This window comes from Anabrus simplex, chromosome 1 (assembly GCF_040414725.1).
Source record: "Anabrus simplex isolate iqAnaSimp1 chromosome 1, ASM4041472v1, whole genome shotgun sequence".
NCBI lineage: Eukaryota > Metazoa > Arthropoda > Insecta > Orthoptera > Tettigoniidae > Anabrus > Anabrus simplex.
Genome location: NC_090265.1, coordinates 325,284,974 through 325,311,110, shown reverse-complemented (window position 1 = coordinate 325,311,110; position 26,137 = coordinate 325,284,974). Strand labels below are relative to the sequence as shown.

The 26,137-nt window shown below is 40.8% G+C and overlaps 1 protein-coding gene across 5 annotated transcripts in view; it reads left to right on the top strand.

The window, feature by feature from the left end:
* The first annotated feature begins 272 nt into the window (after positions 1-272).
* Positions 273-26,137, top strand: part of LOC136865636 (U-reduvitoxin-Pr21) — a 112,317-nt gene continuing 86,452 nt past the window's right edge. For 4 of the 5 annotated variants that reach the window (XM_067142423.2, XM_067142421.2, XM_067142424.2 and 1 more), the window contains exon 1: positions 273-410. In XM_067142423.2, coding sequence (XP_066998524.2) covers positions 338-410 — 73 coding nt within the window. In that variant the 5' untranslated portion in view covers positions 273-337. The remainder of the gene's footprint in view (positions 411-26,137) is intronic. The other variant, XM_067142422.2, reaches the window with a different exon arrangement.

Below are 26,137 nucleotides of genomic sequence, written 5' to 3'. Positions count from 1 at the left end.
TGAATGGAGTAGAAGTTGTTTTTGTTGTCTTTAGGGCAATGACCCTGCATATCAGTACGAAAATATGGAAGCTTTAGGGATTTAAGATATCGCTTCGATCTATTCGACGGATATGCTGAGCCTATTTAGTTTGAATGTTGAAATGCGGCCAGTTCCTGCTGTACCTCTCCCTTCTATGTTGAGCTGTTTTGGTCGTCCCCACAGATTTGTCGAGCGTTAGCCATTTGCCGGTGTTGTGATAGGAGTGATCACGTGCTGCAGTCGGCTGATGAATGGCCATATAGCGCATTGAGCTGATCACAGTGGAGATACTGTAGTGTCTGTCTACTGCCGCGCTATGGAGTTGGCCGGAGCTCTTCGCCTTCTGCTACTGGTACTGTGTTCCCTCCTCATCACTAGCGTCTTCGCAGGTAAGTCAGTGGCGTGAGATTATTGCTTCATGCAATAACAGCTGTGTTAAACTAATAATAACAATACAGCGTATTTAACGTCACTTCAACTACTATCGTCTTTAAGACACAACAGACTGCCGGAATTGTATCTTGAAGAACGCTTCTTTAACGTGCAACTGACTCTACTGACACAAATCTTCGGCATTTCATCATTCCTAAATGCCAGCCAAATGTGTTGAAAGTCGATCCTGCAACGGTGAGCAGAGAAAGTCAGCGCCTCGCAACTAGTCTGGTTCATGTAAGGGGCTTGGGACATCTTAGTCAACAGCCCCTGTAAGTGACATGTAGTTGCTCAAAGTCAGTGACATAATGACGTGTATAACAGTAAATAAAAGAAAACAACATGCAGTATATGAACGAAATGAATATTTTATAATAATAGAGAGTATAACTTTCATACAATCCATACTTAGCCATTCATAATTTGGAACAATGCAACAGAAAATTACATTTTGTCATAATAGAACATTTTTTTTGTCTCAAAACAAAACTCATCTATATATTTAAAAAATTTATGAAAACTAAAGTCAGTCAGTCCGGCCATTCTATCCGGTCGATTTCTTTCATTTTTGTTCTAATTTAAAGGTATTCATGCACAAATTTGTCATCAGGTACTATAAATCACTTAACTTCCACCTTCCTCAAATTATTTCATTTTTCAGTTTTTTTGTATCTTTGAAGCAATCATATCTTTAGATCTAATTGAGGTACGGAGTTCGTTTTTGCCTAAGAACACTCAGTGGATCAGGCTCTTTCATTTCAGCTCTTAACTATTCAAATTGGTTCATTCTGAGCAAAGTTATGAGTGCACATTACATTTGACTTCTCATTTCTTCAAAAAATTTCTCATTGACCAGTCACATCTTTCGTTCTAATTGAGGTACGCAGTTCGTTTTGGTCTAAAAACGCTCAGTGGATCAAGCGCTTTCTTTTGAGGTAATAACTACTTACATTGGTAGATTATGAGAATAGTTATGAGTACATTTGTCTCCATGACGAAGATCTTTGAAGGACTTTTTAATAGTTCGTCGCGTAGTGTTGTTCCAAGGAACGTTTAATTCAATTTCTTTGTGTGATGTATTTTCAAGTGTTTTCTTGACACAGTATTACATTAAGTCGGAACTTTGCAAATACATCCGTGAGGATAGTAACGAACAACACCATACATTGTACATTGCGGGCGGAGCCAGCGGGAAACTGCTAGTACACTTGCTAACTATAACAATAGGCCTAATCGTCTTTTGTCACAGTAGATGTTGTAATGAAATGGCCGGGAGTGTCCGAGGACAAGTTCGGCTCGCCAGTTGCAGGTCTTTCGATTTGACACCCGTAGGCGACCTGCGCGTCATGATGAGGATGAAATGATGATGAAGACGACACATACACCCAGTCCCCGTGCCAGCGAAATTAACCAATTAAGGTTAAAATTCCCGACCCTGCCGGGAATCGAACCCGGGACCCCTGTGACCAAAGGCCAGTGCGCTAACCATTTAGCCATGGAGCCGGACAGTAGATGTTGTAAATAGAATACGAATCGAAATAATGAATACTTTGTAGTAAACCCTTTATTGTTTATAACGTGCCTCAATCTCCTTTTACTTAATCTCAATCTCCTTGCTTATCACAGTAAGACAGAGGAATCTTGTTCCATTCTTTTAAAATAGCTTTCCCCTGGTCATTCTTGTTTTTGATAGTGCTGCTGTACTTCAACTTTGAGGTGAGACCATGTATGTTCTATTACATCAATATCCGGTGATTGGGGTGGGGTTTCTAATACCTTTGAGCACTTTTAAGGAAGCCAGGTGCGAACTTTCAAAGTCTGGTGTTTCGGATCATTCTCCTGATAAAATTTGAATGTACTAGTACTAATCCCAAGGTTTTTAGTACTGGTTCCGCATTCTTTCGTAAAATGTTTAAATATACATGTTGCTCCATAATGCCATGCGATCGGATAGGATAGGCTTAGAATAATTACCACCAAGAGATATTAAAGAAAAAAACACTACTTGAGACTGTTGCTACTTTTATATACATTTTGTAAATTTTGTGTGAATTTGGGGGAACCTGCGGTTTTACGATATTAAAATATTTTCTGTAAATTTCGTATCTATTTTTGAACGATGTTACGTTAATCGTAACTACTCATAAGTAATTCTAATTTTCACGTTAATAATAATTTCGTGTGACTATTTCTAGCAGGGTGCAGCCCATGTAAGGCAGACCTTCCGATGAGGGTGGGCGGCATCTGCCATGTGTAGGTAACTGCGTGTTATTGTGGTGGAGGATAGTGTTATGAGTGGTCTGTGAGTTGCAGGGATGTTGGGGACAGCACAAATACCCAGCCCCCGATCCATTGGAATTAACCAATGAAGGTTAAAATCCCCGACCCAGCCGGAAATCGAATCTGGGACCCTCTGAACCGAAGGCCAGTACGCTGACCATTCATCCAACGAGTCTGACCTATTTTCACATTTCTTAAATATTTCTTTACGTCTCACCGACAAAAAAAGTTATGACGACGATGGGAAAGGAAGGAAGCGACACTGGGCTTACGTAAGGTAGGCTTACAACGCCAGCAGTTACCTGGTGTGATATTGGGAAACCACAGAAAACAATCCTCAGAGCTGTCGACAGTGTAGGATTTCAACTCACTATCTCCCGAATTCAAGTTGACAGCTACCGCGTAGTCAACTCGCTTGGTTTAATTGATCTTAATTTTGTACTCCTTTGTCCAAGTCTGTGTCAATGCCATTCAGAAATTTCTCCAGATTGTCTTTTCACTCTAAAAATAAAATTTTAAAAGGACAAAATCATCAGCAAATGAGTTTGGTTTCCTCTCTTAGACCGTGATTCTAGTTCCTCTTCGATTTTCTTTACTACCTGTTCTATGAGTATATAGAAATTAAAAAGGAGACAGTCCGGCTCCATGGCTAAATGGTTAGCGTGCTGGCTTTTGGTCACAGGGATCGCGGGTTCGATTCCCGGCAGGGTTGGGAATTTTAACCATCATTGGTTAATTTCGCTGGCACGGTGGCTGGGTGTATGTGTCGTCTTAATCACCATTTCATCCTCATCACGACGCGCAGGTCGCCTACGGGAGTCAAATCAAAAGACTTGCATCTGGTGAGCCGAACTTGTCCTCGGACACTCCCAGCACTAAAAGCTATACGCCATTTCATTTATTTTATTTTTTTCAAAAAACAAGGAGACAGGTGAGATATTAAATGGGACCCTCCCGCGCTCTTTTCTCTTTCATATACTTTGGTTTTAACAATTGCATCTCGACTTTTATTCATAATATAGATAGTTTCTCTCTTTTTATATCTCTCTCTTTGAATCTGTTCACCTTCAGAATCTCAGAGAGTCTGAACGAATCAGCGAAATGAGCGTATTCAGATGTCTTCTAGACCTACAAATACCATAAACATGTTGTTTTTTTTCGGTCAGTACCGGGCAAGTTGGTCGTGCGGTCAGGGGCACGCGGCTGTTAGCTTGCATCCGGGAGATAGTGGGTTCGAATCCCACTGTCGGCAGCCCTGAAGATGGTTTTCCGTCGTTTCCCATTTTCACACCAGGCAAATGCTGGGACTGTACCTTAGTCAAGGCCACGGCCGCTTCGTTCCAACTCCTAGGCCTCTCCTATCCCATCGTCGCCATAAGACATGTCTGTGTCGGTGCGACACAAAGCAACTAGCAATAAAAAAAAAATTGGTCCGTGTTGCTTGAATAAAATACAATTAATGATGGAATTATTTTGTTCGATTTCTTCGTTTTCGGTTCAGGGGGATTCGATTCCCTGCTGGGTCGAGGACTTTTAATCGCATTTAGTTAATTCCTCTCGGATTGGGTGTTTTTGTTCATCTTAATGCACATCTTTTCATTCACATTCAACCAAATCACTCAGGATCACACAATAATAATAATAATAATAATAATAATAATAATAATAATAATAATAATAATAATAATAATAATAGTTTTACGTGCCACTAATTACTAATCGCGAATTAGTGAATACGGTCTTCCAAATAATGTTGGCACCAGGAAGGGCATCTGACCATAAAACTGGGCCAAGCTAACATGTTGTGCCGACCATAAGTAGTTGGGAAAAAGATCAGAAAGGAGGAGGAGGAGGAGGAGGAGAAGGTGCAGACGTGTTCTTACCATGTCTCTTGCCTTGCTCTAATAATTCACGGTCACTTTAATTGCACAAGAAAGCTCACTACCGCACAAGCAAGTTGTCCCTCCCTACCATGTACAGTAGCCTGTCTACCATAGATTCCACTGCTGCACACAATTTCTCCTTCGTCTCATCTCATATCTACCCTGTTCCCAAGCAGGACAATAGTATTTTCCTCTACACAGTGCAGTAGAACGTATATCTAATTACAGAAACATTACCCACCGCTACCAACAAAGCGATAGCATTGGTTACGTGTTTCACTCCTGAAGAACAGGCGGATGTAATTAATTACCTACATCACTCCATTCCTTTCTGTTAGTCAGTTATTTTTGTTTTCCATTAAAATATTTGGGTACCCATGTGTGTTTCATGTATTTCTTTGTTATGTTCAATTTAATTTCAGGAGTTATTGCTGAATTATTATTATTATTATTATTATTATTATTATTATTATTATTATTATTATTATTATTATTATTATTATCATTATTAATATTATTATTCTTCGATGGAAAGTACGTTTTGATAATGGAGAATGGTTTCTTCTCTAGGAGGTCAGCAGTCCTTATCTGGTAACTAAACAGGACTGTTAGTTGCTGTGATCTTTAAAAACAAAAACAAACCCCATGGCACTACAGGCCTTGGCCTACCAAGCGACCGCTGCTCAGCCCGAAGACCTGCAGATTACGAGGTGTTGTTTGGTCAGCACGACGAATCCTCTCGGCCGTTATTCTTGGCTTTCTAGACAGGGCCCGCCATCTCACCGTCAGATAGCTCCTCAATTCTAATCACGTAGGCTGAGTGGACCTCGAACCAGCCCTCAGGTCCAGGTAAAAATCCCTGACCTGGCCGGGAATCAAATACGGGGCCTCCGGGAAAGAGGCAGGCACGCTACCCCTACACTACGGGGCCGGCATGCTGTGACCTTTGGTCGCGCAGAAAGGTAAACAGCTCAGCTGTTGATGAGCACGCCGCGCCGCACGCTGTGGTGACAGCGCCGTACTGCCCAAACCGAAAACAGCCCGGGTGTCACAAGTAACACACCGTGGAGTGGAGCCGGGAACACGTGGCTCGTTAATGCGAGAGGAATTAGCCTGGTGTGGAAATGGGAAACCACAGAAAACCACGTTCAGGGCTGCCGACAGTGGGGTTCGAACCCACTACCTCCCGAAAAGCTTACAGCTGTGCGACCCTAACCGCACGGCCAATGCTCCCGGTAGGAACAAGAAGAGTACTGACAGCGAGGGTGAGAGAGAGTGAGACAACGAAATCAGCCTTGACCCCTGTTTCTGGTATTAGACGTATTTCATAATTTCATTTGAATAATTTCGACCATGTTAGTAATTTTTATCCAGTTTATCAGAATATTGATTTTCAATTGGAGAAACTCATTTTTCGGATGAGCCAGAACTCGAGTGCGGACTGTTTACAATGGGTTGTTCTGTGGGGTGTGACTATTTCAGTAGCTTAGCTGCTGGCTTCCCACGTGGAAGGCTAAGGTTCGAATCCCGGTCGTTTCTGTGTTGAGAATTTCTTTTTTTAAATCACATGGCGTCAAGAAGGACATCCAGCCTTAAAACCTCCGGCCAAAACAAAAATTAGCGTAGGTAGCTCAAGCGATCCCAAAAATACCTGGAATAAGCTGAGGAATGTTTGGTAAGTCCGGCTCTTTCGCTGAATGCTCAGTATTGAGGCCTTCGGTTCAGAAGGTCCTGGGTTCAATTCTTGGCCGGTCAAAGATTTTAACCTCGTTTTGTTAATTCGTCTGAATCATTTGGCTGATTATTTGTATTAGTCTTTTCTTTATCCACGCACAATACACCACTCTACCAACCACCACAGGAACACGCAATAGTGAAAAGGCTACATCCACATAGAGTTAGCGTCAGGAAGGACATCAGGCCGTAAAACGGCATCAGATGTGCGACTAGGTTCGCACCGGCAATCCCACCAAATAGTGCGTAAAAGTGGGTAATAATAATAATAATAATAATAATAATAATAATAATAATAATAATAATAATAATAATAATAATAATAAGTAATCGGGAGATAGTGGGTTCGAGCCCCACTGTCGGCAGCCCTGAAGATGGTTTTCCGTAGTTTCCCATTTTTACACCAAGCAAATGCCGGGGTTGTACCTTAATTAAGGCCATGACCACTTCCTTCCACTTACTAGGCCTTTCCTCTCCCTTCGTCGCCATAAGACCTATCTGTGTCGGTGCAACATAAAGCAAATTGGAAAAAATCTAAAATGAAAATCCACAGCCTGTTTCCAGTCATTTGACCGGGTCAGGAATGGATGTGAATTGTGCCGGCTCCCGAGGCCTGTCGCACTCCTCTGGGGCAATGATTAATGAGAGATTAATGAAATGAAATGAGATTGGAGAGTGTTGCTGGAATGAAAGATTACAGGGAAAACCGGAGTGCCCGGAGAAAAAACTGTCCCGCCTCCGCTTTGTCCAGCGCAAATCTCACATGGAGTGACCGGGATTTGAACCATGGAACCCAGTGGTGAGAGGCTGGCGCACTGCCGCCTGAGCCACAGAGGCTTCAGGGAAAAAAAATCTAAAATATTCCTCGCTTACTTAAACGTATTGCAATAGTTAGTATTTGATAACAAACTGAAGATAAGATCGCGAAATACTAGATCAAACACCATTAATGGAGAGTAATTCTTCGAAATACCTAGGAATCTACGTTAAAAAATATTACCTCAAGTCGGAAGCGTAATTATTCAAGAACGAAAATCATTACATTTGGGGTGAAGGCAGGGGGCCAGGATAGCTGAGGGCCACAGTTACTAACTGCTCACTAAGGTGACAGCGGTTTGAATCCCGAGCAATGTATGTGGGATTATTGAAGTGAAAAATCATATTCCTGTAGTTTGGACTTCGAGTAAAATCCGACGTTCCATGGATATCATAACGATATTTCGTTTCCAGCAAATACGTTACGCACTAATCGTCACTTATAAAATAACGCTAAATTAATCTTACGTCTAAGTGCTGAGAAAAGTACCTACACCCAATTAATGTAATATCAACTTCTTTTATGATGAAAATATAGCCGGGCTGAGTGGCTCAGACAGTTAAGGCGCTGGCCTTCTAACCCCAACTTGGCAGGTTCGATCCTGGCTCAGTCCGGTGGTATTTGAAGGTGCTCAAATACGACAACCTCGTGTCGGTAGATTTACTGGCACGTAAAAAGAACTCTTGCGGGACTAAATTCCGGCACCTCGGCGTCTCCGAAGACTGTAAAAGTAGTTAGTGGGACATAAAGCAAATAACATTATTATTATTGATGAAAATATATTTAGCTAAAGAAAGGGATGCTTTTCTCCAGGGTGATTGCCAACGTCTGGGGGACCAGTTATGGCACTAGAAGAAGAAGCAGAATGTTGTAGAAATTACCCTGAACGCTAAACCCCAGTCTCAACAAGTCTTGACAGGCATTGGCCTAACAAGTGGCTGCTGCTCAGCCCGGAGGCCTACAGATTATGAGGTGACACGTGGTCAGTAGGACAAATCCTCCCGGTCATTATTCTTGGCTTTCTGGACCAGGGCAGCTATTGCATCGCAGATAGCTCCTCAGTTGTTCTCACGTAGGCTGAGTGAACCTCAAACCAGCCCTCAGATCCAGGTAAAAGAAATCCCTAACCTGTCCAAGAATCGAACTCGGGGCCTTTGGGAAAAAGGCAGACTTTATACCGATAAACTACAGCACCGGCTACTTCTATTACTAACCTATTCAAATTTTATAACGATTCGACAACATGGTCTTATTTGATGGTCAATACACGTGGGAATTCTGACAGTATATGTATATCCCTGTTTTTCGCATTCCACGTAAAACTGGAGAACCTGCAGCTATGAAGATAATGTCAACAGTCACGTAAAACTGTAAGCTGCCGTACCTTTCGTTTGACGGAATTTAGAACATGATTTTTTTTACGTAAACAATAAACGAAAAAGAGCCTATATTATTTTTGGTCCAAACAGTTTAAGCAGAGAATGATGTTTAAAATATTGTATGCAACGCTTGTATGGTGAAAGAAAGTAGATACATGTATATGTAACTAACTGACGTGCTTCACTATGGAATCCTGCATTGTACACATTGTAAGATTTTGTTAAGCTCTTAGCATATAGGGCCTACGATAAATATGTCGTTTCTCATACGAAGAGCAGGTTAAGGAGTTTTCATTGTAATAGCAGGCCTTCTTACCTAATACCAGTCACAAAGGAGTTTGGGAGTTTTCATTATGATAGCAGGCTCACTTGCCTACTGCCAGTTGAGCAGTTTTCATTATAATTGCAGGCACTCACTCTCCGCCTGCCTTTTTATGTCCTCAGATAGACTGTATCTGTGTTTTTCCGAAAGTCTTCAAGGAACTGCCAATAGACAGAAAACCAACATGACAGTAATATTAACGCCATAAAACGCCTTTTAATACGTATCTGCGTAAGTACCAATTCAAAGGAAAAATTAAAATGGCTAGCATGTAACCGCGGCTTCGCCCGCGTTTAATAATTCAACGGCTAGACGTTTTCTAACCTTTTATTTAAAAGCAAAATTAAAACATGAACCCACATTATTTTTACATAATTTTCATGAAATGCATTATTTTATTTTTATTAGAATGTTGTTACTTTTATTGCTTAGATACCTGGTTGGTGGTTGGCACAAATAATATTAAAACAATATAAATGATCATATTATATAAAACAATGTTTCCTTATATAGTTTCCGGATAAACTATATTAGGTGCCCTTCTATCTGGAGCAAACATGTATAGAGACTTGGCCTTTCCATCTCTTGGATAATCCACGTACGGTTGACAATGGGAGAAGCACCGTTTTCGAAGATGAAGTCCTACAAGTTTAAGCGATTGTCTTTGTACCTTCTTGACGTAGGCCTATACAGCGACAATCGAACAAACAGGGAACTGCAGACGTCTAAATTGAAACGGTATATCCGAAAGGATGATTTGAATCCGAGGAATGAATAGTTCTTCGCCCGCGGCATGTGCAGTCATTATGGTGGCTTCAATATTTTTCGGCATCAGTTTCTTGACTGAGAGTCGTGTCCCGCTGCAGAGGGAAGGCGGATTCATATTCCCGAGAAGGATAATCGATGTCACAATTGTCCGCTCCAAGATGTTCGAGGGTACTCCAGGTAACTTCAAGTTGTTCAAAAGCTCTGTCGTGTAGTTGACAGCTTCATCTGTATACAAGTCGTATCGATAGACTTATACATTTTTAAAACACTGGGTAATTATTGCGAATGTTGCTTGTTGATGACGTTGACAGCTTCGTTTCTTGGAGAAAGAATTGCTCTTTGACACAGCCATGCGTGATCGGTGAAATGCTGTTCCTTCCTAAGACAAACATTTCAGATCTTTGCGTTCCGTCGATTTGGCTGGGCATCGCACACATACACACAGACAAACCCTTCTGGTTATAAAGTACTGAGTGAAAATGGCTCCCTATGTCATGGACTTAAAATGGCACCTAGACAGATATATCGTCATTGTGCTCGAAATACCTTGATGTGACAATGTTGAGGGGAGAAATAATGACCCGCAACACATGTATCACTTAAAATGAAAATTATAATAATGCTGTATGTATATGTTGGGTATTCAGCCCGAAGGCTGGTTTGATCCTCCACAACTCCGACAACAGCTGTCATAGATAGTCTAGGCGTTATTGAAGAGTCATACTAGGGAAATGAGGAGTGAGGTAATTTCCTGTTGCTTTCCTCACCAGGCCAAAAGTTGGTATTATATATCAGTCTGCAAGGACCACTAAAATGCATGCACCAACTGACCTTATGATCAATATTTTCACACCATTCATAACAGGGACAAGCTGGATAAGAGATGGTATTACTAGCATCGCTCATACCTCAGTCACTTTCATATTGTCAAAGCCAAGAATGAGACTAGGAGCGCGCAGTTGTGAGCTCGCATCCGGGAGATAGTGGGTTCGAACCCCCACTGTCGGCAGTCTTGAAGATGGTTGTTTTCTGTGGTTTCCCATTTTCACACCAGGCAAATGCTGAGGCTGTACCTTAATTAAGGCCACGGCCGCTTCCTTCCCATTCCTAGGCCTTTCTTATCCCATTGTCGCCATAAGACCTATCTGTGGCCGTGCGACGTAAAGCAAGTAATAAAAAAAGAGAGAGAGAATGAGACTGATACAGGTCAATGAAAGTCATTTATTCTAGCCGATACCAGAAGACGTAGTGCACTGTAAACACTACGTCCTACCAGCCAAGGCATAATAATGTTATTTGATTTATGCCGCACTAACTACTTTCACGTCCGGCAACGCACCCGCCTGTCACCCGGCGGCCCCGAGTTCGATTTCCGGGCGAGTCAGGGGTTTTTAATTGTAATGATTAATATCCCTGGCCTGGGGACTGGGTGTTTGTGACGTCCTTAATCTTTCTTTCCTCACACACAGCATTCCAACTACACGCAGGTTCATACAATATGGTGCCAGTAGGGGCAAAAGATCCACATGGGTCGACGCCCCGAACAAATAGCATTTTTTAAACTACTTTTACTGTTTTCGGAGACGCCAAAGTGCCTGAATTTTGTCGCCCAGATTTTTTCACGTGCCAGTAATTTCGGAGATGCCGAAGTGCCAGAATTTTGTCCCCTAGGAGTTCTTTCACGTGCCAGTAAATCTGCCGACACGAGGCTGTCGTATTTGAGCACCTTCAAATACCACCGGACTGAGCCAGGATCGAACGTGCGAAGCTGCAGTCATAAGGCCAGCGCCTCAACCGTCTGAGCCATTGAGCTCGGGAACGAAAATTCGTTGAAATAGTTCATGCAGTACTGAACCTTAGATGACAGATCATTTCTGGTTAGACTTCTAGGCTGAAATCAGGGCTGCCGACAGTGAGGTTCGAACCAACTATCTACCGAATATTGGATTTTAGTTTTGCCATTTGTTTAATCCATTCACATTCGTTGTCAATCAAAAGCATTTAAAATAAGTTAACCTTACTAGCAGCGCTACTTTATAATCCTCAAATTGAAGAGGCGTCAGTTGTATATGGTTTATACTTGACTAGTGCGAGAAGTAAAGAAAATACTAGAATGTGGGTGGGCACCGTGAATCACATGCGAATGTAACTGTTCTCGAATTAAATGGTGCCGCTTCCTCCATTTTGTGGCTTAATTTATTCGTTCAACCAACCCTCAAAAGTATACGCCAAACCACATAAAAGCATTCTTTTCACGGAGAGGATTAGAGTTAAGAAGAAAATTCATATAGACTTTTTTCTGACAAATCGAAATTTAAATACCTCTGCTCTGCTTCATTGTTCAATAGTACTAACCGTTCAGGCAGCTTATTAAGGGTCCCAGGCGTACACTTTCCTCGCACTTGCTTCACATTTCTTTGGCTACATGGTCCCCATAAGAGATAGTGTGACAGTAAAACATTATGCTTACAAATATTTTTGTCGGAAATCGAATTTTAAGAACATTCGCTGACTCCATTATTTAATAGGACTAACCGTTTAGACAAGGTATTCACTTTTAAGGACCCGAGCAAACATTTTACTATTACTTGCTTCACATTTTATTGCCCTGCATGGGCCCCTTAAGATACACCGTAAAAGTAAATAGCCTTTATCTTAACCAAAGGTTCTAGTTGTATGCTTGCCAAATTTGAGCGCAGCCCGTCAAATAGCTTTTACGTGAAAGACTAAGGAAAGGAGACCAAAAATAAAGAGTGTGCCAAAACACAGCAAAATATTTCTTTCTCGAAAGCCGTTAGAAATACGAAGAAAATTAATGTGGGCTTTCTTATGGCAAATCAAATTCCAAGTACACTTGATGCGCTCCATTGTTCAATAGGATTAATCGTTCAGGCAGTGTACTCAATTTTAAGGATCCCAAACGTACGTTTTCCTCCGACTTGCCTTACATTTTATTTCCCTACATAGCCCACTTAAAAGATAGCGTGACGGTAAGTAGCCTGTGTGTTAACCAAAAGTATCAGTTATAAGACTTCCAAATTTGAGCTCCATCAACGGAGTAGTTTCTTATGTGAAAAAACACAGACCGGCAAACACACAAACTTTCAGATTTATTTATTGCTGTAACTTTTCCTTCAGTCACGGTTCTCACGGGAATCCTCTGATATTTCGGAATGTTACACAACCTATGCTACCCGGAATGGTGATATCTTTCAAATGGCGAAAGAAATATCAAAATCGGTCAAGTAGTTTCTGAGATTGCCAATTACATACATACAAGCAAACAAACTAACTCAGTCTCTTTATACATATTAGTTTGGATTTAATTTTAAGTTGGACTACTCGTTCACCCTTTATTAAGGTTTAAATTCGAACATCATCCGACAGTAGATAGGTATTTCAGCGCCAGAATTCAAACTTCCGGCCGCCGAACGGAGTAGTATGCCATCCTATCGTGCAACGTGTTTAATCGTACAGCTTCGGAAATTAACTTGTATACGTAGATTATAAATTTTAAGAAAAATACTTTGACTCAGCCGAAGTAATGTTAAATGATTTTATTAGTATAGGCAGCTGTCCAGTGATCGTATATGCGGTGTCAAGGTAATGAGGTCCACTTCTTCTTCTTCTTCTTCTTCTTTATCTGTTTACCCTCCAGGGTTGGTTTCTCCCTCGGACTCAGCGAGGGATTTCACCTCTACCGCTTCAAGGACAGTGTCCTGGAGCTTCAGACTCTGGGTCGAAGATACAACGGGGGATGATGACCCGTACCTCGCCCAGTACCTGCTATGCTGAACAGAGGCCTTGCGGGGCGATGGGATAGACATGGAAGAGGGAAGGAAACGGCCGTGGCCTTATGTTAGGTACCATTTCGGCATTTGCCTGGAGGAGAAGTGGGAAACCACGGAAAACCACTTCCAGGATGGCTGAGGTGGGAATCGAACCCACCTATACTCAGTTGACCTTCTGAGGCTGAGTGGACCCCGTTCCAACCCTCGTACCACTTTTCAAATTTCGTGGCAGAGCCGGGAATCGAACGCGGGCCTCCGGGGATGCCAGCTAATCACACTAACCACTACAATGAGGTTCACAATCAGCATTAATATGCGGTGGGTATGAAGGAAAAGCAAATGAACCGAGATGGAGATAAACAGTGTAAATGCAGTCCTTTTTCTGCTAGAATAGGAAGAGGAGAAGGAATGCAAGATTACCAATTTTTTAAAAAAGGTTAAAAATAGAATAGAATACTCCCATCCCTTAGTTTCGTACCTCCTGAAACTAGGAAGAGAGAGTACTCTTTTATTGCAACTCATTGAGTTTGATGCGTGCATTACACTTTCCTCTTATAAATATTTGACTATTACTACACTAAATTGTCTAGAAAAACATGTATCTTCCCTTTTCTCAGCTTATGTAATGCTTACTTTTGCGTCCCGAGTCTTTTGGAGTATCCTACCATTAACAACATCCCTTACTTAACAGCTGAATTAAGAATAGAAGACAATGACACTACGATATAACAATTTATATATTAACTACATTTGATATCATATTTAACCTACTAGTAATTATATTGATTATTATAGGACAAGCAGGCCTCTTATGCCGGTCCCGTGGTGTAGGGGTAAAGTGCCTGCCTGGTACCCAGAGGCCCCGGGTTTGATTACCGGCCAGGTCAGGGATTTTTACCTGGATCTAAGGACTGGTTCGAGGTCCACTCAGCCTACGGCATTAGAATTGAGGAGCAATCTGACGGTGAAATAGCGGCCCCGGTCTAGAAAGCCAAGAATAACGACCGACAGGATTCGTTGTGCTGACCACACGTCACCTCGTAATCTGCATACCTTCGGGCTGAGCAGCGGTCGCTTGGTAGGCCAAGGCCCTTCAGGGCTGTAGTGCCATGGGGTTAGGTTAAGTAGGCCTCTTATCCATTGTATCCTTACCTTTCATTATTCTCGTTCGTTTTTATTTTGATTTTTTTAAATTTCCTTCTTCCATATACTTCTTTAAAATACAAACAAATGTTTACTATTCTTCCCGGTTTAACCCAATCTTTATTTAATAGTTTAACAATTGTATAGAATTTTCTCTCTTTCTATTTTTGTTTTACTGTACATTCACTTCCCAGTTATATAACTCTCAGTTCTTCGGTTGCCCTACAAACTCTTAACAGATGCGCTTCTTCTATTTCTTCTCCAGAGTGGACACTGATTTTCGTTATTTCTCAATCTCTGACCCTTATTTTTATACATTCCCATTAGCCATCACACCATTCCTCTCACTTCTCTGCTAGGAAGCCTTTCTCTCCTTATTGCCATATTATGTATAATTTGACAAAATTCCAGCAGTGACCTTTTAGTTACACATTCTGCCATGATTGTCTGTTTCTCAATATTCTTCACTCTAACCATTACTTTCTTACTGAATTCCTTATCTTTATACTGAATCTTTTTACCCCAGTAGCTTCCCATTCCTATTCTGTCGAGCATCCTTTTCACTTTCGTTAGCCAGTAAACATCCTTTAACTTGTGTATATCCTCAACTCAGTACTTCCCTCCCTTCTCCTCTTCTTTATTACTTTCCTATCTACATCTGCTTGAATGCTTATGTCCTTACATCGACTTCTAACCCCACAATTGGCCGTAGAATCTGGAAGACCCATCATTTTAATGCAGAATTGATTCTTTATTACATCTAATTCTTTCCTCTCTACTTCAATGATTCATATTTCTGCCCCATACAATGCTCCTGAAATCACTAGCGCATTTAAAATATGTTATGTAACTTGTATTCAGAGTTGGGCATCTTCCTATCTAAACACCTTGTGCTGGATAAAACGGCCAACACTTTCATTTTAGCACGTCCTATTTGCTCATTCCATTTCCCATTCGATGTCATTATAATTCCTAGATATTCCATTTTATTTACAACTTCTAGTTCTGTACCTTCTAATCTCCAGAATCTTTCATTTTTCTTTCAGTTATTACATTTATTTACATATCATTATTTTTGTTTTCTTCATATTTATTTTCAGATGCCATATTCTATAATATTGAAGACTGTTTTTCATACCACCTGGTGTTAGAGAGAGTAGAAGGATGTTGGCCGCGAAAGATAGGCCAGGAATTTCTTTCTTACTCATAAATGAGCATCTTCTATCCTCCTTCCCTTGATTATCTAATACATCATTAATGAAAAATATGAACAATATTGGTGATAATTTACATCCCCGCTTACTCTATCTCTCCTACTGCCATGCCTTCCTTTATTTTAATCGTGCGTATCACCTCTGTGTATAGTTCTTCTGTGGCCTTGATCATTCTAGCCAGCTTCACGACAGCCCGCCTGCTCACCAAATCAAAAGCTTTTGGAGATATCGTTGCAATATACAGGGTTATTCACCTAACATGTTACACGGAAATAACTTCTAAACCGTTAAAGCTATCGGCAGTCTGTTTTCGTATTCGTAAATGGTAATCAAGGAATTGCAAAATAACGTGCTACTTAGTCCGATACGGTGATTAATAACCGAGATATTGATACTAACTCCATATTTTTAAATGGAACTCATAAATTTATACAGCTGACCTAAAAGTTCAATTGCGTACAAGTTCAAATATGTAAGTATTTTCAAAATCCGACAAGAACTTTTTGAGAGTAAATAAGAACAGCATGCGCGGTTTCATATGCCGCATCAGACGGCGTGCAGTCAGGCAAGGACGCGCAAGCAGTTTCCTGGGAGTGAGTTCAGCCTCAGAACGGATGTATTGTAAACATAATGTGATGTACCGAGGCTAGGAAAACAACAGATGGGGAATCTGCCACCTGAGCGACTGCCCTAAATGCATATCAGTATTGATTGATTGATTGATTGATTGATTGATTGATTGATTGATTGATTGATTGATTGATTGATTGATTGATTGATTGATTGATTGATTGATTGATTGATTGATTGATACCGTAACATACCCTGGGAGTAAAAAGTTATTGTATGACTGCCAAACACGCAACGGGGAAGGGAGATTTCTTTTTTTTTCTCGTTTTGACATCCATGTGTAATAGGCTGCGCTCAGTTTAGCGTCTTTTCCTACGGATGGTAATGGGAAGGATTTGGAAAGGACGTCGGCCGTAGCCTTTCCCAAAGGTACCTGTCCGGTATTTGCCTGGTGTTGAACATGGGACTCCATGCAAATCACTTTCATGTTGGGCGAGGCAGGACTCGTACCTGCGCTCTTCCGAATGCAGAGCAGACTGTCGAGTTTTTGAATCACGTGTAGCGGTTAGCATTCGTAGCTGTCGCCGCGGTGGTCCGGGTTAAATTTCCGGCTCTGATAAGCCATTTAATTCTGGTTGGAGGGCTGGAACGGGGTACACTCAGCCTCGTGAGGCAAAACGGAGAAGAGGTGGGTGCGGTACCCATCTCACCTATCCTGGAAGTGTTTCCGTGGTTTCCCACCGCTACTCCAGGCAAATGTCGGGATGGTTCCTTACTTATTACAACGGCCGCCTCCGTCCCAATTCTTCGCCTGAATTACAAATACAGTACACTACTAAATACACCACAATAACACAGGTTATCAGACACATTCTAACACACATAGAGTACATACACACATCGCCAAGCACATGGGGCTACACGACCACGATGTCCAAGCCCCGGAAATGAAATAACAACAACTATTCTCTGTACCCCTTCGAGTGTCTTAATCACGTACGTCTGGAGAGGAACCCGAACAATAAGATGCATTACTGAAAGTGCGTATAAGCATTACTGTTCTGGAGTAGACTTAGTTTTGAAAATGTGGATTTTGTTATGCAATCGCAGTGTGAATGACACGCGTCCTGTAAACAAATGCAAATAGTGAGATACGGTAATGTAGCTGCTATTAGAGGGCGTAGAAGTCTTAACGAGATATTCTCCGGTCGATGGATCGGACGTGGAGGCCCCATCAGGTGGCCAGCACGGTCGCTTGATTTGACACCGCTGGACTTTCTCCTCAGGTGTACGTGCACGGACATAGTCTACGCGTAAGCTCCAACAACACCAGAGGATCTCAAGCGACATATCATTGCAACATGGGCTGCAATGTCGAGGGAAACTCTTCGGCCTGTGACATCATCCCTCGCGACAGTGCATTGCCGCTGATGGTGAACATTTCGAGCACGTAATTAAATAGACACAATGTGTTTGCGGATCACTGAGACGCAGTCCGGCTCCATGGCTAAATGGTTAGCGTCCTGGCCTTTGGTCACAGGTGTCCCGGGTTCGATTCCCAGCAGGGTCGGGAATTTTAACCATAATTGGTTAATTTCACTGGCATGGGGTCTGGGTATGTGTGTCGTCTTCATCATCATTTCATCCTCATCACCACGCGCAGGTCACCTACTGGCGTCAAATCAAATCAAAAGACCTGCACCTGGCGAGCCGAACTTGTCCTCGGACACTCCCGGCACTAAAAGCCGTACGCCATTTCATTTTTTACTGAGACGCACGTATTCAAACATCACCCACCTCGTATCTTTGTTGTGATAATTCAGCCTCCAGCCAATCAACGATTGGCCACGCATGACTTTGCCACATAAAGTACTGAACTCGTTGCCAACACGGTCTCTACATACAAAATGCCAAAATGCCCGCCCCATAACAATTACACTGACGAGACGTGTTCCCATTCCTACGCCCTTAGGATCATTTCCAATGAAGTCTACCTCGGACATTATTCATTTGCTTTTGTAGAAGGAACTCTTCCGGTGTTTTGTGTTATGCTTATTTCTCAACTCATACAATAGTATGTACTGTACACTAAAACCAGTGACAATTATAGATTTCGTTATGTTCCTTTCAAGGCAAAGTACTTATTTTATTCCTTTTAAACACATCAACTTTCCGTGTCTTGTCATGACTTCGCTTGTCATACTCACTTTATAAACCCATCACATATGCACGAGGTCCTTACATGCCTGGTATCCATTCTGTGGCTGAACTCACTCCCAGGAAACTGCTTGCGCGTCAATATGTGCTTGCCCGACTTCACGCCGTCTGATGCGGCATGCAAAACCGCGCATGCTGTTCTTATTTATATCTCAAAAAATACTTGTCCTATTTTTAAAATACATATTTGAACTTGCACGCAGGTGAGCTTTTAGTCCAGCTGTATGAATTTGTGCCGTTCCATTTAAAAATATGGAGTTAGTATCAATATCTCGGTTATTAATCACCCCATGAGACTAAGTGGCACGTTATTTTACAAGACCATGAGTACCACTTACGAATATGAAAACAGAATTCCGATATCTTTAATCGTTTAGAAATTATTTGCGCGTAACGTGTTAGGTGAATAACCCTGTATAATCTCCCACCTTTTCTCTTTAAATATTTGCCTATTATTGTTTCAATTAGAAATATATTATATGTGGTTCTCACTCCTTTCCTGAATCCCGAATGATACACTGAGAGTATAGAATAATATTTTGCCCATTTCTTAATTATTTTTTCCAGAATCCCAGTATAAATCTTATTATGTGTATCCAGAAAGGTAATACCCCTATAGTTGTTGGTATTACATCTTTCCGCTTTCCTTTTGTATACTGGACATATACTTCCTTCTTGCCAGGAACGTGGAATTTTTCTACCATCAAAAATGTTGTTAAGTATTCTAATTATTTCTAGCACCTGGCTGTTTGCAATTTAGTCAGCAAGGTGAAAGGACGCAACAGTGCTGAGCGAGTGACAAGTGTAGGAAGTGCGAAGGCGAGTGACTCAACCGAACATGGGAGTATCAATAGAGCAATACCGGTGCGCTAAAGGCAGGTGGCAATGTAGGATGAAAATGAAAGCAATACAGACCGGAATCAATAACCATATCATGCAGATGGTGTTAATAGAAGTGGTGGTGGTGGTGGTGGTGGTGGTGGTGGTGGTGTTATTGGTGATCAGTGGTATTGAATAAAACCCAGGGCCTAGACTCTCTTGGGAAAATATGGAGAAGCTCAAGGAGGTCTTGAAAGTGGATAAGACGTGGAAAATTCTAATAGAGCAAAGTAGAGAATCTAAGGATTTAAGGACCTTCTTAGAAGCAGAACTCAATGGTATCAACGATAATATTGAAATGGCTGAAATAAATAATAAAGTCCTGGAATTAGAAGAAAGGATAAGAAAGATGGAACTAAAAAAACGGATTCGAGTGAAGGCAGAGAGAAGGATAAATATAATAATATATGGATCGGTAGAGACAGATAAAAAGAACCCAAATGAATTGTTGGACAGAGTACTTTCCTCGATTAGAGAGAAACTAGAAGTTGAATGTTATGACAGTGAAATTGATTGTTTATTAAAATTATGGATGCATACGGGAAGGAGACCTATTAAAGCATGCATGATGTCGAGCTTGAAGGCTCAAAAAATTTGGAGGGTGCGAAAAGCCTGAAAGAGTTAAAAATATGGATCAAGAAAGAATTTGATCAAGAGGAAATTAAAAATATGAAAACACCTCTTTTTTATCTACTAAAAACGCGGCAATCAGAACTAAAAGCTTATATCCGCGGAAACAGACCCGTGGTTGTGAGTGACACGTGGAGGAGGCAGTGGTCGGTGAACCAGCTACGCGAGATGGAGCAACGGCCTTATGTGTCAGCTATGCGGAAATTCGGAGATACAGTCAGCGAGCAAGGCCCAGCTGAGTCAGTAGCAGAGGTAGCTGATCAATGCGGAAATTGGGGCCTTGACGACCCAGTAACGAAAGAGAGTCATCACCAATCCAGACAAGCAGCGCAGGAAGGAGTGCTTCCCAGGAGGGATACCAGCTCAAGAAAAAGAGACAAAACCTAAACCAACGTTAAACTTAAAGGGCATTTGGACTAAGAAAGGGCTGGCGAATACTGAAGAAATCAGGGATGTGGAAGAGAGAGTCGTTAGTTCTCCAAGTGGATCTATTATTCAATTAGAAAAATCAAGAATTACCAGGAGTAGAGTTGCGAGCTCAGCAGATATTCCGTAAATAAATAATTAGGATGAGTTATGGGAGTAATAAATAAAAAGGGTGTACTGAGTAAACTGGGAAACTATGTCAGGGATGTAATGCGGGATAATGAGGTTACGGGGGTGATTGAAACGTGAATGGCTGATGGATATAAGTTGCAAATACCGGGATATAAAATCTGGAGTAAAACGAAGCAAAGGAGGAGTCTAAAAGGGCGCTGTCCTGGAGGGATATCAGTGTTTATAAAAGATATGTAACCAGGCAGAGCTATGGGAATCAGGAATTGATGAAATGATTCGGGTAAAAATAGCTAAAAGAAAGCAGGAGGAAAGATAAATTTTCATACGTTTTTGGTACAACCATCCCTTGGGCTCACTCTTTGATAAAAAATCCTGCTTTGATGATCTTGTTGGAGAAATAAACCAGATCAAATTAAATAATGAGAAGCATAAATAATTATAACGAGAGATTTCAATGCAAGGGTGGGTGAACAATTCAACGTACGATAGAGAAATGGATGAAATTTTTAATAAAAGCCAGGAGAAGCAAAGACGAAGTGTGTAATAATAGAGAAAATATTAGAAAAGGGTACAATAGAGGAATTATACATTCTGAACGGTGGATGAGCGGGGGATACAACCGGAAACTTAACGTATATTACTGTGTCAGGAGGAAGTGCGATAAACCTAGTAATAGTGTTCCGGGAAGCGCTAAATTGTATCAAAGACATTCAGGTACAGAACTGGACAATATCCCATCATTTTTCGGTGGTTATTCGATCAATGAGAGATGAAGGAAAACCAAAAGAAAAACACCACATTAACTATGTACAGAAACAACTGGTTAGGTATAGATGGAGGAAGGAATTTAAAAACAAATTTAGGAACTATTATAGGGGGATAACTTTTGAAATTTTGAAGTTGGGTATTGAGGACATGATAGAGAATAACAACATAGAAGTAGCAGTAAAAATGGTTGAAAGATCAATAATGATATCAGGCAAAAAAGTAAACAAGAGAGAAAATAAACAAAATTTATGGTGCAATGATGGGTGTAAAAAAAAGAAAACTGAAGTGGTAAAAGCACTAAAAGCACACAGAAATTAGGGATCGGAAGACTTAAGGATAGGTTCTTACAAAAATGAGGAGAAAGTACAAAGATTTATTGAACGAAAATAAAAAGAACTTTCATGCCAAAGAGGTAGAGTTTTTAAATAGGTACTGTAAAGAAAACCAAGAAAATATGGAACAAAATAAGCAAAATCTGTAAAGAATATAAGAGTAATAATCAAGCAAGCATAAGCAATGAGGAGTGGTTAGTATATTTCAAAGGTTTATTAGGAGGTAAAGACACATGGAAGATGAACGAAATCCAGATTTGTATACGTAGACATGTGGGGTACACTCTGCCTGCATTAGACGACCCAAAAACAACAGATGACGTAGTAGACACTATTAAAAAAGGTAAGGGTTAGCAACTGCTATCAGTAGAATCACTTATGAATTCTGTAAAGAGTTAGGTATTCTCAAAATATCACCTGAAGGATAAATTCTTAATTTCCATACATGTTCATTAATCATTATATTATTTCGCCGCCCAATAACCCAATATACATGTAATATACTTTCAATGACGCAAGAACAGAAAAGATACGCCAGTAAATAAATATAAATTACATGCTTTTAGGATGAAATGAATTGTTCTGCGGTACAGCATACCCTAAAGAAGGAGCACGTCAGAAATTGAACCCGGAGAAGATCAGGGAACATTTACTCGGGGACTGGGTATTTTCGTTCGCCTTAATACACATCTCATGATGTATACAATACTCCATGCTACCAACCTCCACAGAAACACACGGCAGTCAATACATCCCTCCATATACAGTCAGCGTCAGGAAAGCATCTGTTCGTAAAACAGGATAAACCCACATCAAGTGCATATCTCACTCAATTGGGGAAACATTTCAGGAATAAGAAGAGGACACAGAAATTTATCTACACTTTACCAATAAAAAGATGAACTTCTATATGAAGAACTGAAATGGTATAATCAGATACAAATGATCCTAAACGCTGCAACGTCATAGAATTATGCAAGTTTAGTTGTTAGTTGCTTTACGTCGCACCGACACTGATAGGTCCTATGGCGACGATGGTACAGGAAAGGGCTAGAGGTGGGAAGGAAGCGGCCATGGTCTTAATTAAGGTATAGCCCCAGCATTTGCCTGGTGTGAAAAGGGAAACCACGGAAAACCTTTTTCAGGTTATGCAAGTTTATTGACAAAATGCGTATTAAACGAATAATGTATGTTGAAGATTAAAACAATAAATATGTTATTACCGTAGGAGAAATCATAGCACGAGACGAGGTATATGACCAAAGTCTACATACTGATACCTGACATATCTCGGACTTCTAAAAGAAAGAAACATGAACCAATTAGACTCTCACTTCATAACACTGATATTTTCATTTCTACCAACCTGTAGTCACTAGTGCAGGCTGCGCTTTATCATACTGCTGTCACTTGACCTCAAAGCAGTTCAGAGATAAGGATTTCATAATTTCTTACAGCAAGTGTTCAGCTGGTCGCGGATAAGTTATTTCGAGCACTGAATTTATTTAGAATAAAACTTAATTCTGCTTTTCCCCAATTCGAGATCGCCTAATTGACAAGACTTGCAAAATACAAGCAAATATAAAAAATATATATGTGTGAGAGAAAAGGATTTGAAATGATTATAATAATGATGACTGTCAACACGAGTACTGCCGATTGTAGGCTTGTCAAGATGACTACTACCCAGTTAGATGACTTGGTGATATTGGAGTGTCACATGGTCAGTGCGATGACTTCCTTAACTGTATTACTTTTACTTTATGTAAAACACTTTGATGCACTTTTCACAAAATTGGCAACAGTTAGCAGTAGCGCAAGGCATTTCAAAATACGAGATGCAACAATTAGGTAGGTCAAACTTTCAGGACACTTTCCTCACACGTAGAAGAAGAAAATATGTTATAGGGACACGAGTCTGTTAGAACTTATTTTCTACAACTCTACATGGTACATTAACCAGTACACCACCTGAAAAGCTCAAAATGTCCTCCTTTAACATTGATACATGCATCAACTAGCCGTCGAATTGAATCCCAGATATGCTCATTCAATTGTAAGACTATTAGCTGCTTGGGTGAAAGATCAGCGGTTCAGAGGGTCCTGGGTTCAATTCCCGACCGGGCCGGGGATTTTAGCCGGATAGATCCTTTGGCTCGGGGATTGGACATTTGTGCTCGTCTTAATACATACCTTGTCATATAGGCATAAGGTATCACACTACCAACCACTTAAAACATACACGATAGCGAATACAAGGAATAATCCCTCCAAATCGGGTTGGTGTCGGGAAGGGGATCCAGCCGTAAAACTTGACCTAACATGTACGAATGGAATTTTTTCTGCTACCATATAAAAATACGCGTTTTCTAAACAGTTTTGCATTTTAAAAGTAGGCCTTTACTGGACGCTGTGAAATATATATAGTTATTTTATCGCACACTTCCTGGGCTACCGTAGGTCATTCCAAGTGGGCCCATAGTGGGCAGCCCCGGGCTATCAGAGGTCAGAGAGAGAGAGAGAGAGAGAGAGAGAGACGGAGGCACATTTTATGAAACTGAAAGAATTCAAGAATGAAAAATCAGCCTTTAAAGGAATAATATAACACAAATTTAGGACGGCACCTGATATTTCTTAGATTTTACCAAATTAGTGATGTCATGGAAAATTGTATGAGCAGAATGAATGCGTAATTCTGCTTCCAGTGCAATATAGTAGCCTACTATAACAACGTAAAGGAAGAAACCACAACGCTTCTAATATGTTATGCATAACCTTTCTTTCTTTCTTATTCTGTTTACCCTCCAGGGTTGGTATTTCCCTCGGACTCAGCGAGGGATCCCACCTCTACCGCCTCAAGGGCACTGGCCTGGAGCGTGAGACATTAGGTCGTGGGATACAACTGGGGAGAATGATCAGTACCTCGCCCAGGCGGCCTCACCTGCTATGCTCTCTTGCTTGGGGATGGGAAGATTGGAAGGGATAGACAAGGAAGAGGGAAGGAAGCACCCGTGGCCTTAAGTTAGGTACCATCCCGGCATTTGCCTGGAGGAGAAGTGGGAAACCACGGAAAACCACTTCCAGGATGGCTGAGGTGGGAAACGAACCCACCTCTACTCAGTTGACCTTCCGAGGCTGAGTGGACCCCGTTCCAGCCCTCGTACCTCTTTTCAAATTTCGCACCCCGGGCCTCCGGGGATTGCAGCTAGTCACACTAACCACTACACCACAGAGGCGGACATGCATAACCTTACTGATTTTGAATATGTATCTTCTCATTGAACGGATATTTTGTTATGATAATACAATACTGCTGCTACTACTACTACTACTACTACAACAACAACACTCCGTCTCCCGAATCTAGGACTGTAGAAAAACAGAACAGCCGTGGCCACCGGTAAGTTGAAGCCTACTCTGCATCCGCCGACGTAAGGGGGTGGTACACCATTCGCTAGTGTAAATTTAACGAGATTCAATGTTTTTATTAATTTCTGTAGCCCTATGATTTAAAAAATGGAAAATTTGCAAGTTTAATGTTTACTACTAACATATTATTACGACATTATCACATTTTTAAGAAAGTTTTCCATTTGTCATCAGTACACTGTAAAACACGCTGGTGTAATTTGTGCAGCCAGACAGCGTTTACACAATAATTGCCCCAATTATTTCATTATTTATATTTTTATTGTCTTATGTTGCTTATAAGATCCAAGTCTATGACATATACTAGAATCTCAGATGTGGCACTGGAAACAATATTTATTTTCGGTATTTAAATAAAATGAATAAATATTTGAATATTCTCGAATAGGATGATTTTAATTTAACAAAATTACACATGTTGTGTAAAAGATTCTAGAGTATGTTCTTCATATAATTAAATAGCACAGTCATACAAAAGCATTGGTGTAGCTTAAAAATCGAGAGAGTTATGATGAAAACGCTATGTAAAAAATAAAACTTGTGAAAATGAGTGATAAACGTACCAAGGGGTTGGATAAGCATTGAAACTCCCCTGCTGCATACACAGGACCCCCTTTCTGGTTCATTTGGCCTCCTCTTCCAATTTCAGTCTCTTTTTGTATGTCCCTTCTTACTTTGTAATCTCTAGAACCCTCTTATTTGCCGAAAGTATGCGTTTCTCACCTTCATCTTGAAGAAACTGGGAGCAATTTGTTCCGACCACAAGTCCTAACTCTTGCAACACTTTAATTTTGGCTCTCATTCCATCATTAAAAGTCATAGTAGCATAATTAACACTAATATGAACAGTTCATCTTCCATCAAACACTATTTTAGGGCATACGTTCCAGATTTTAGAGTTGAATGACTTGTTATTATTTTGTGTGTTACCACCAACACAACTTATGAACAGTTCTGTTTTCACAAGATT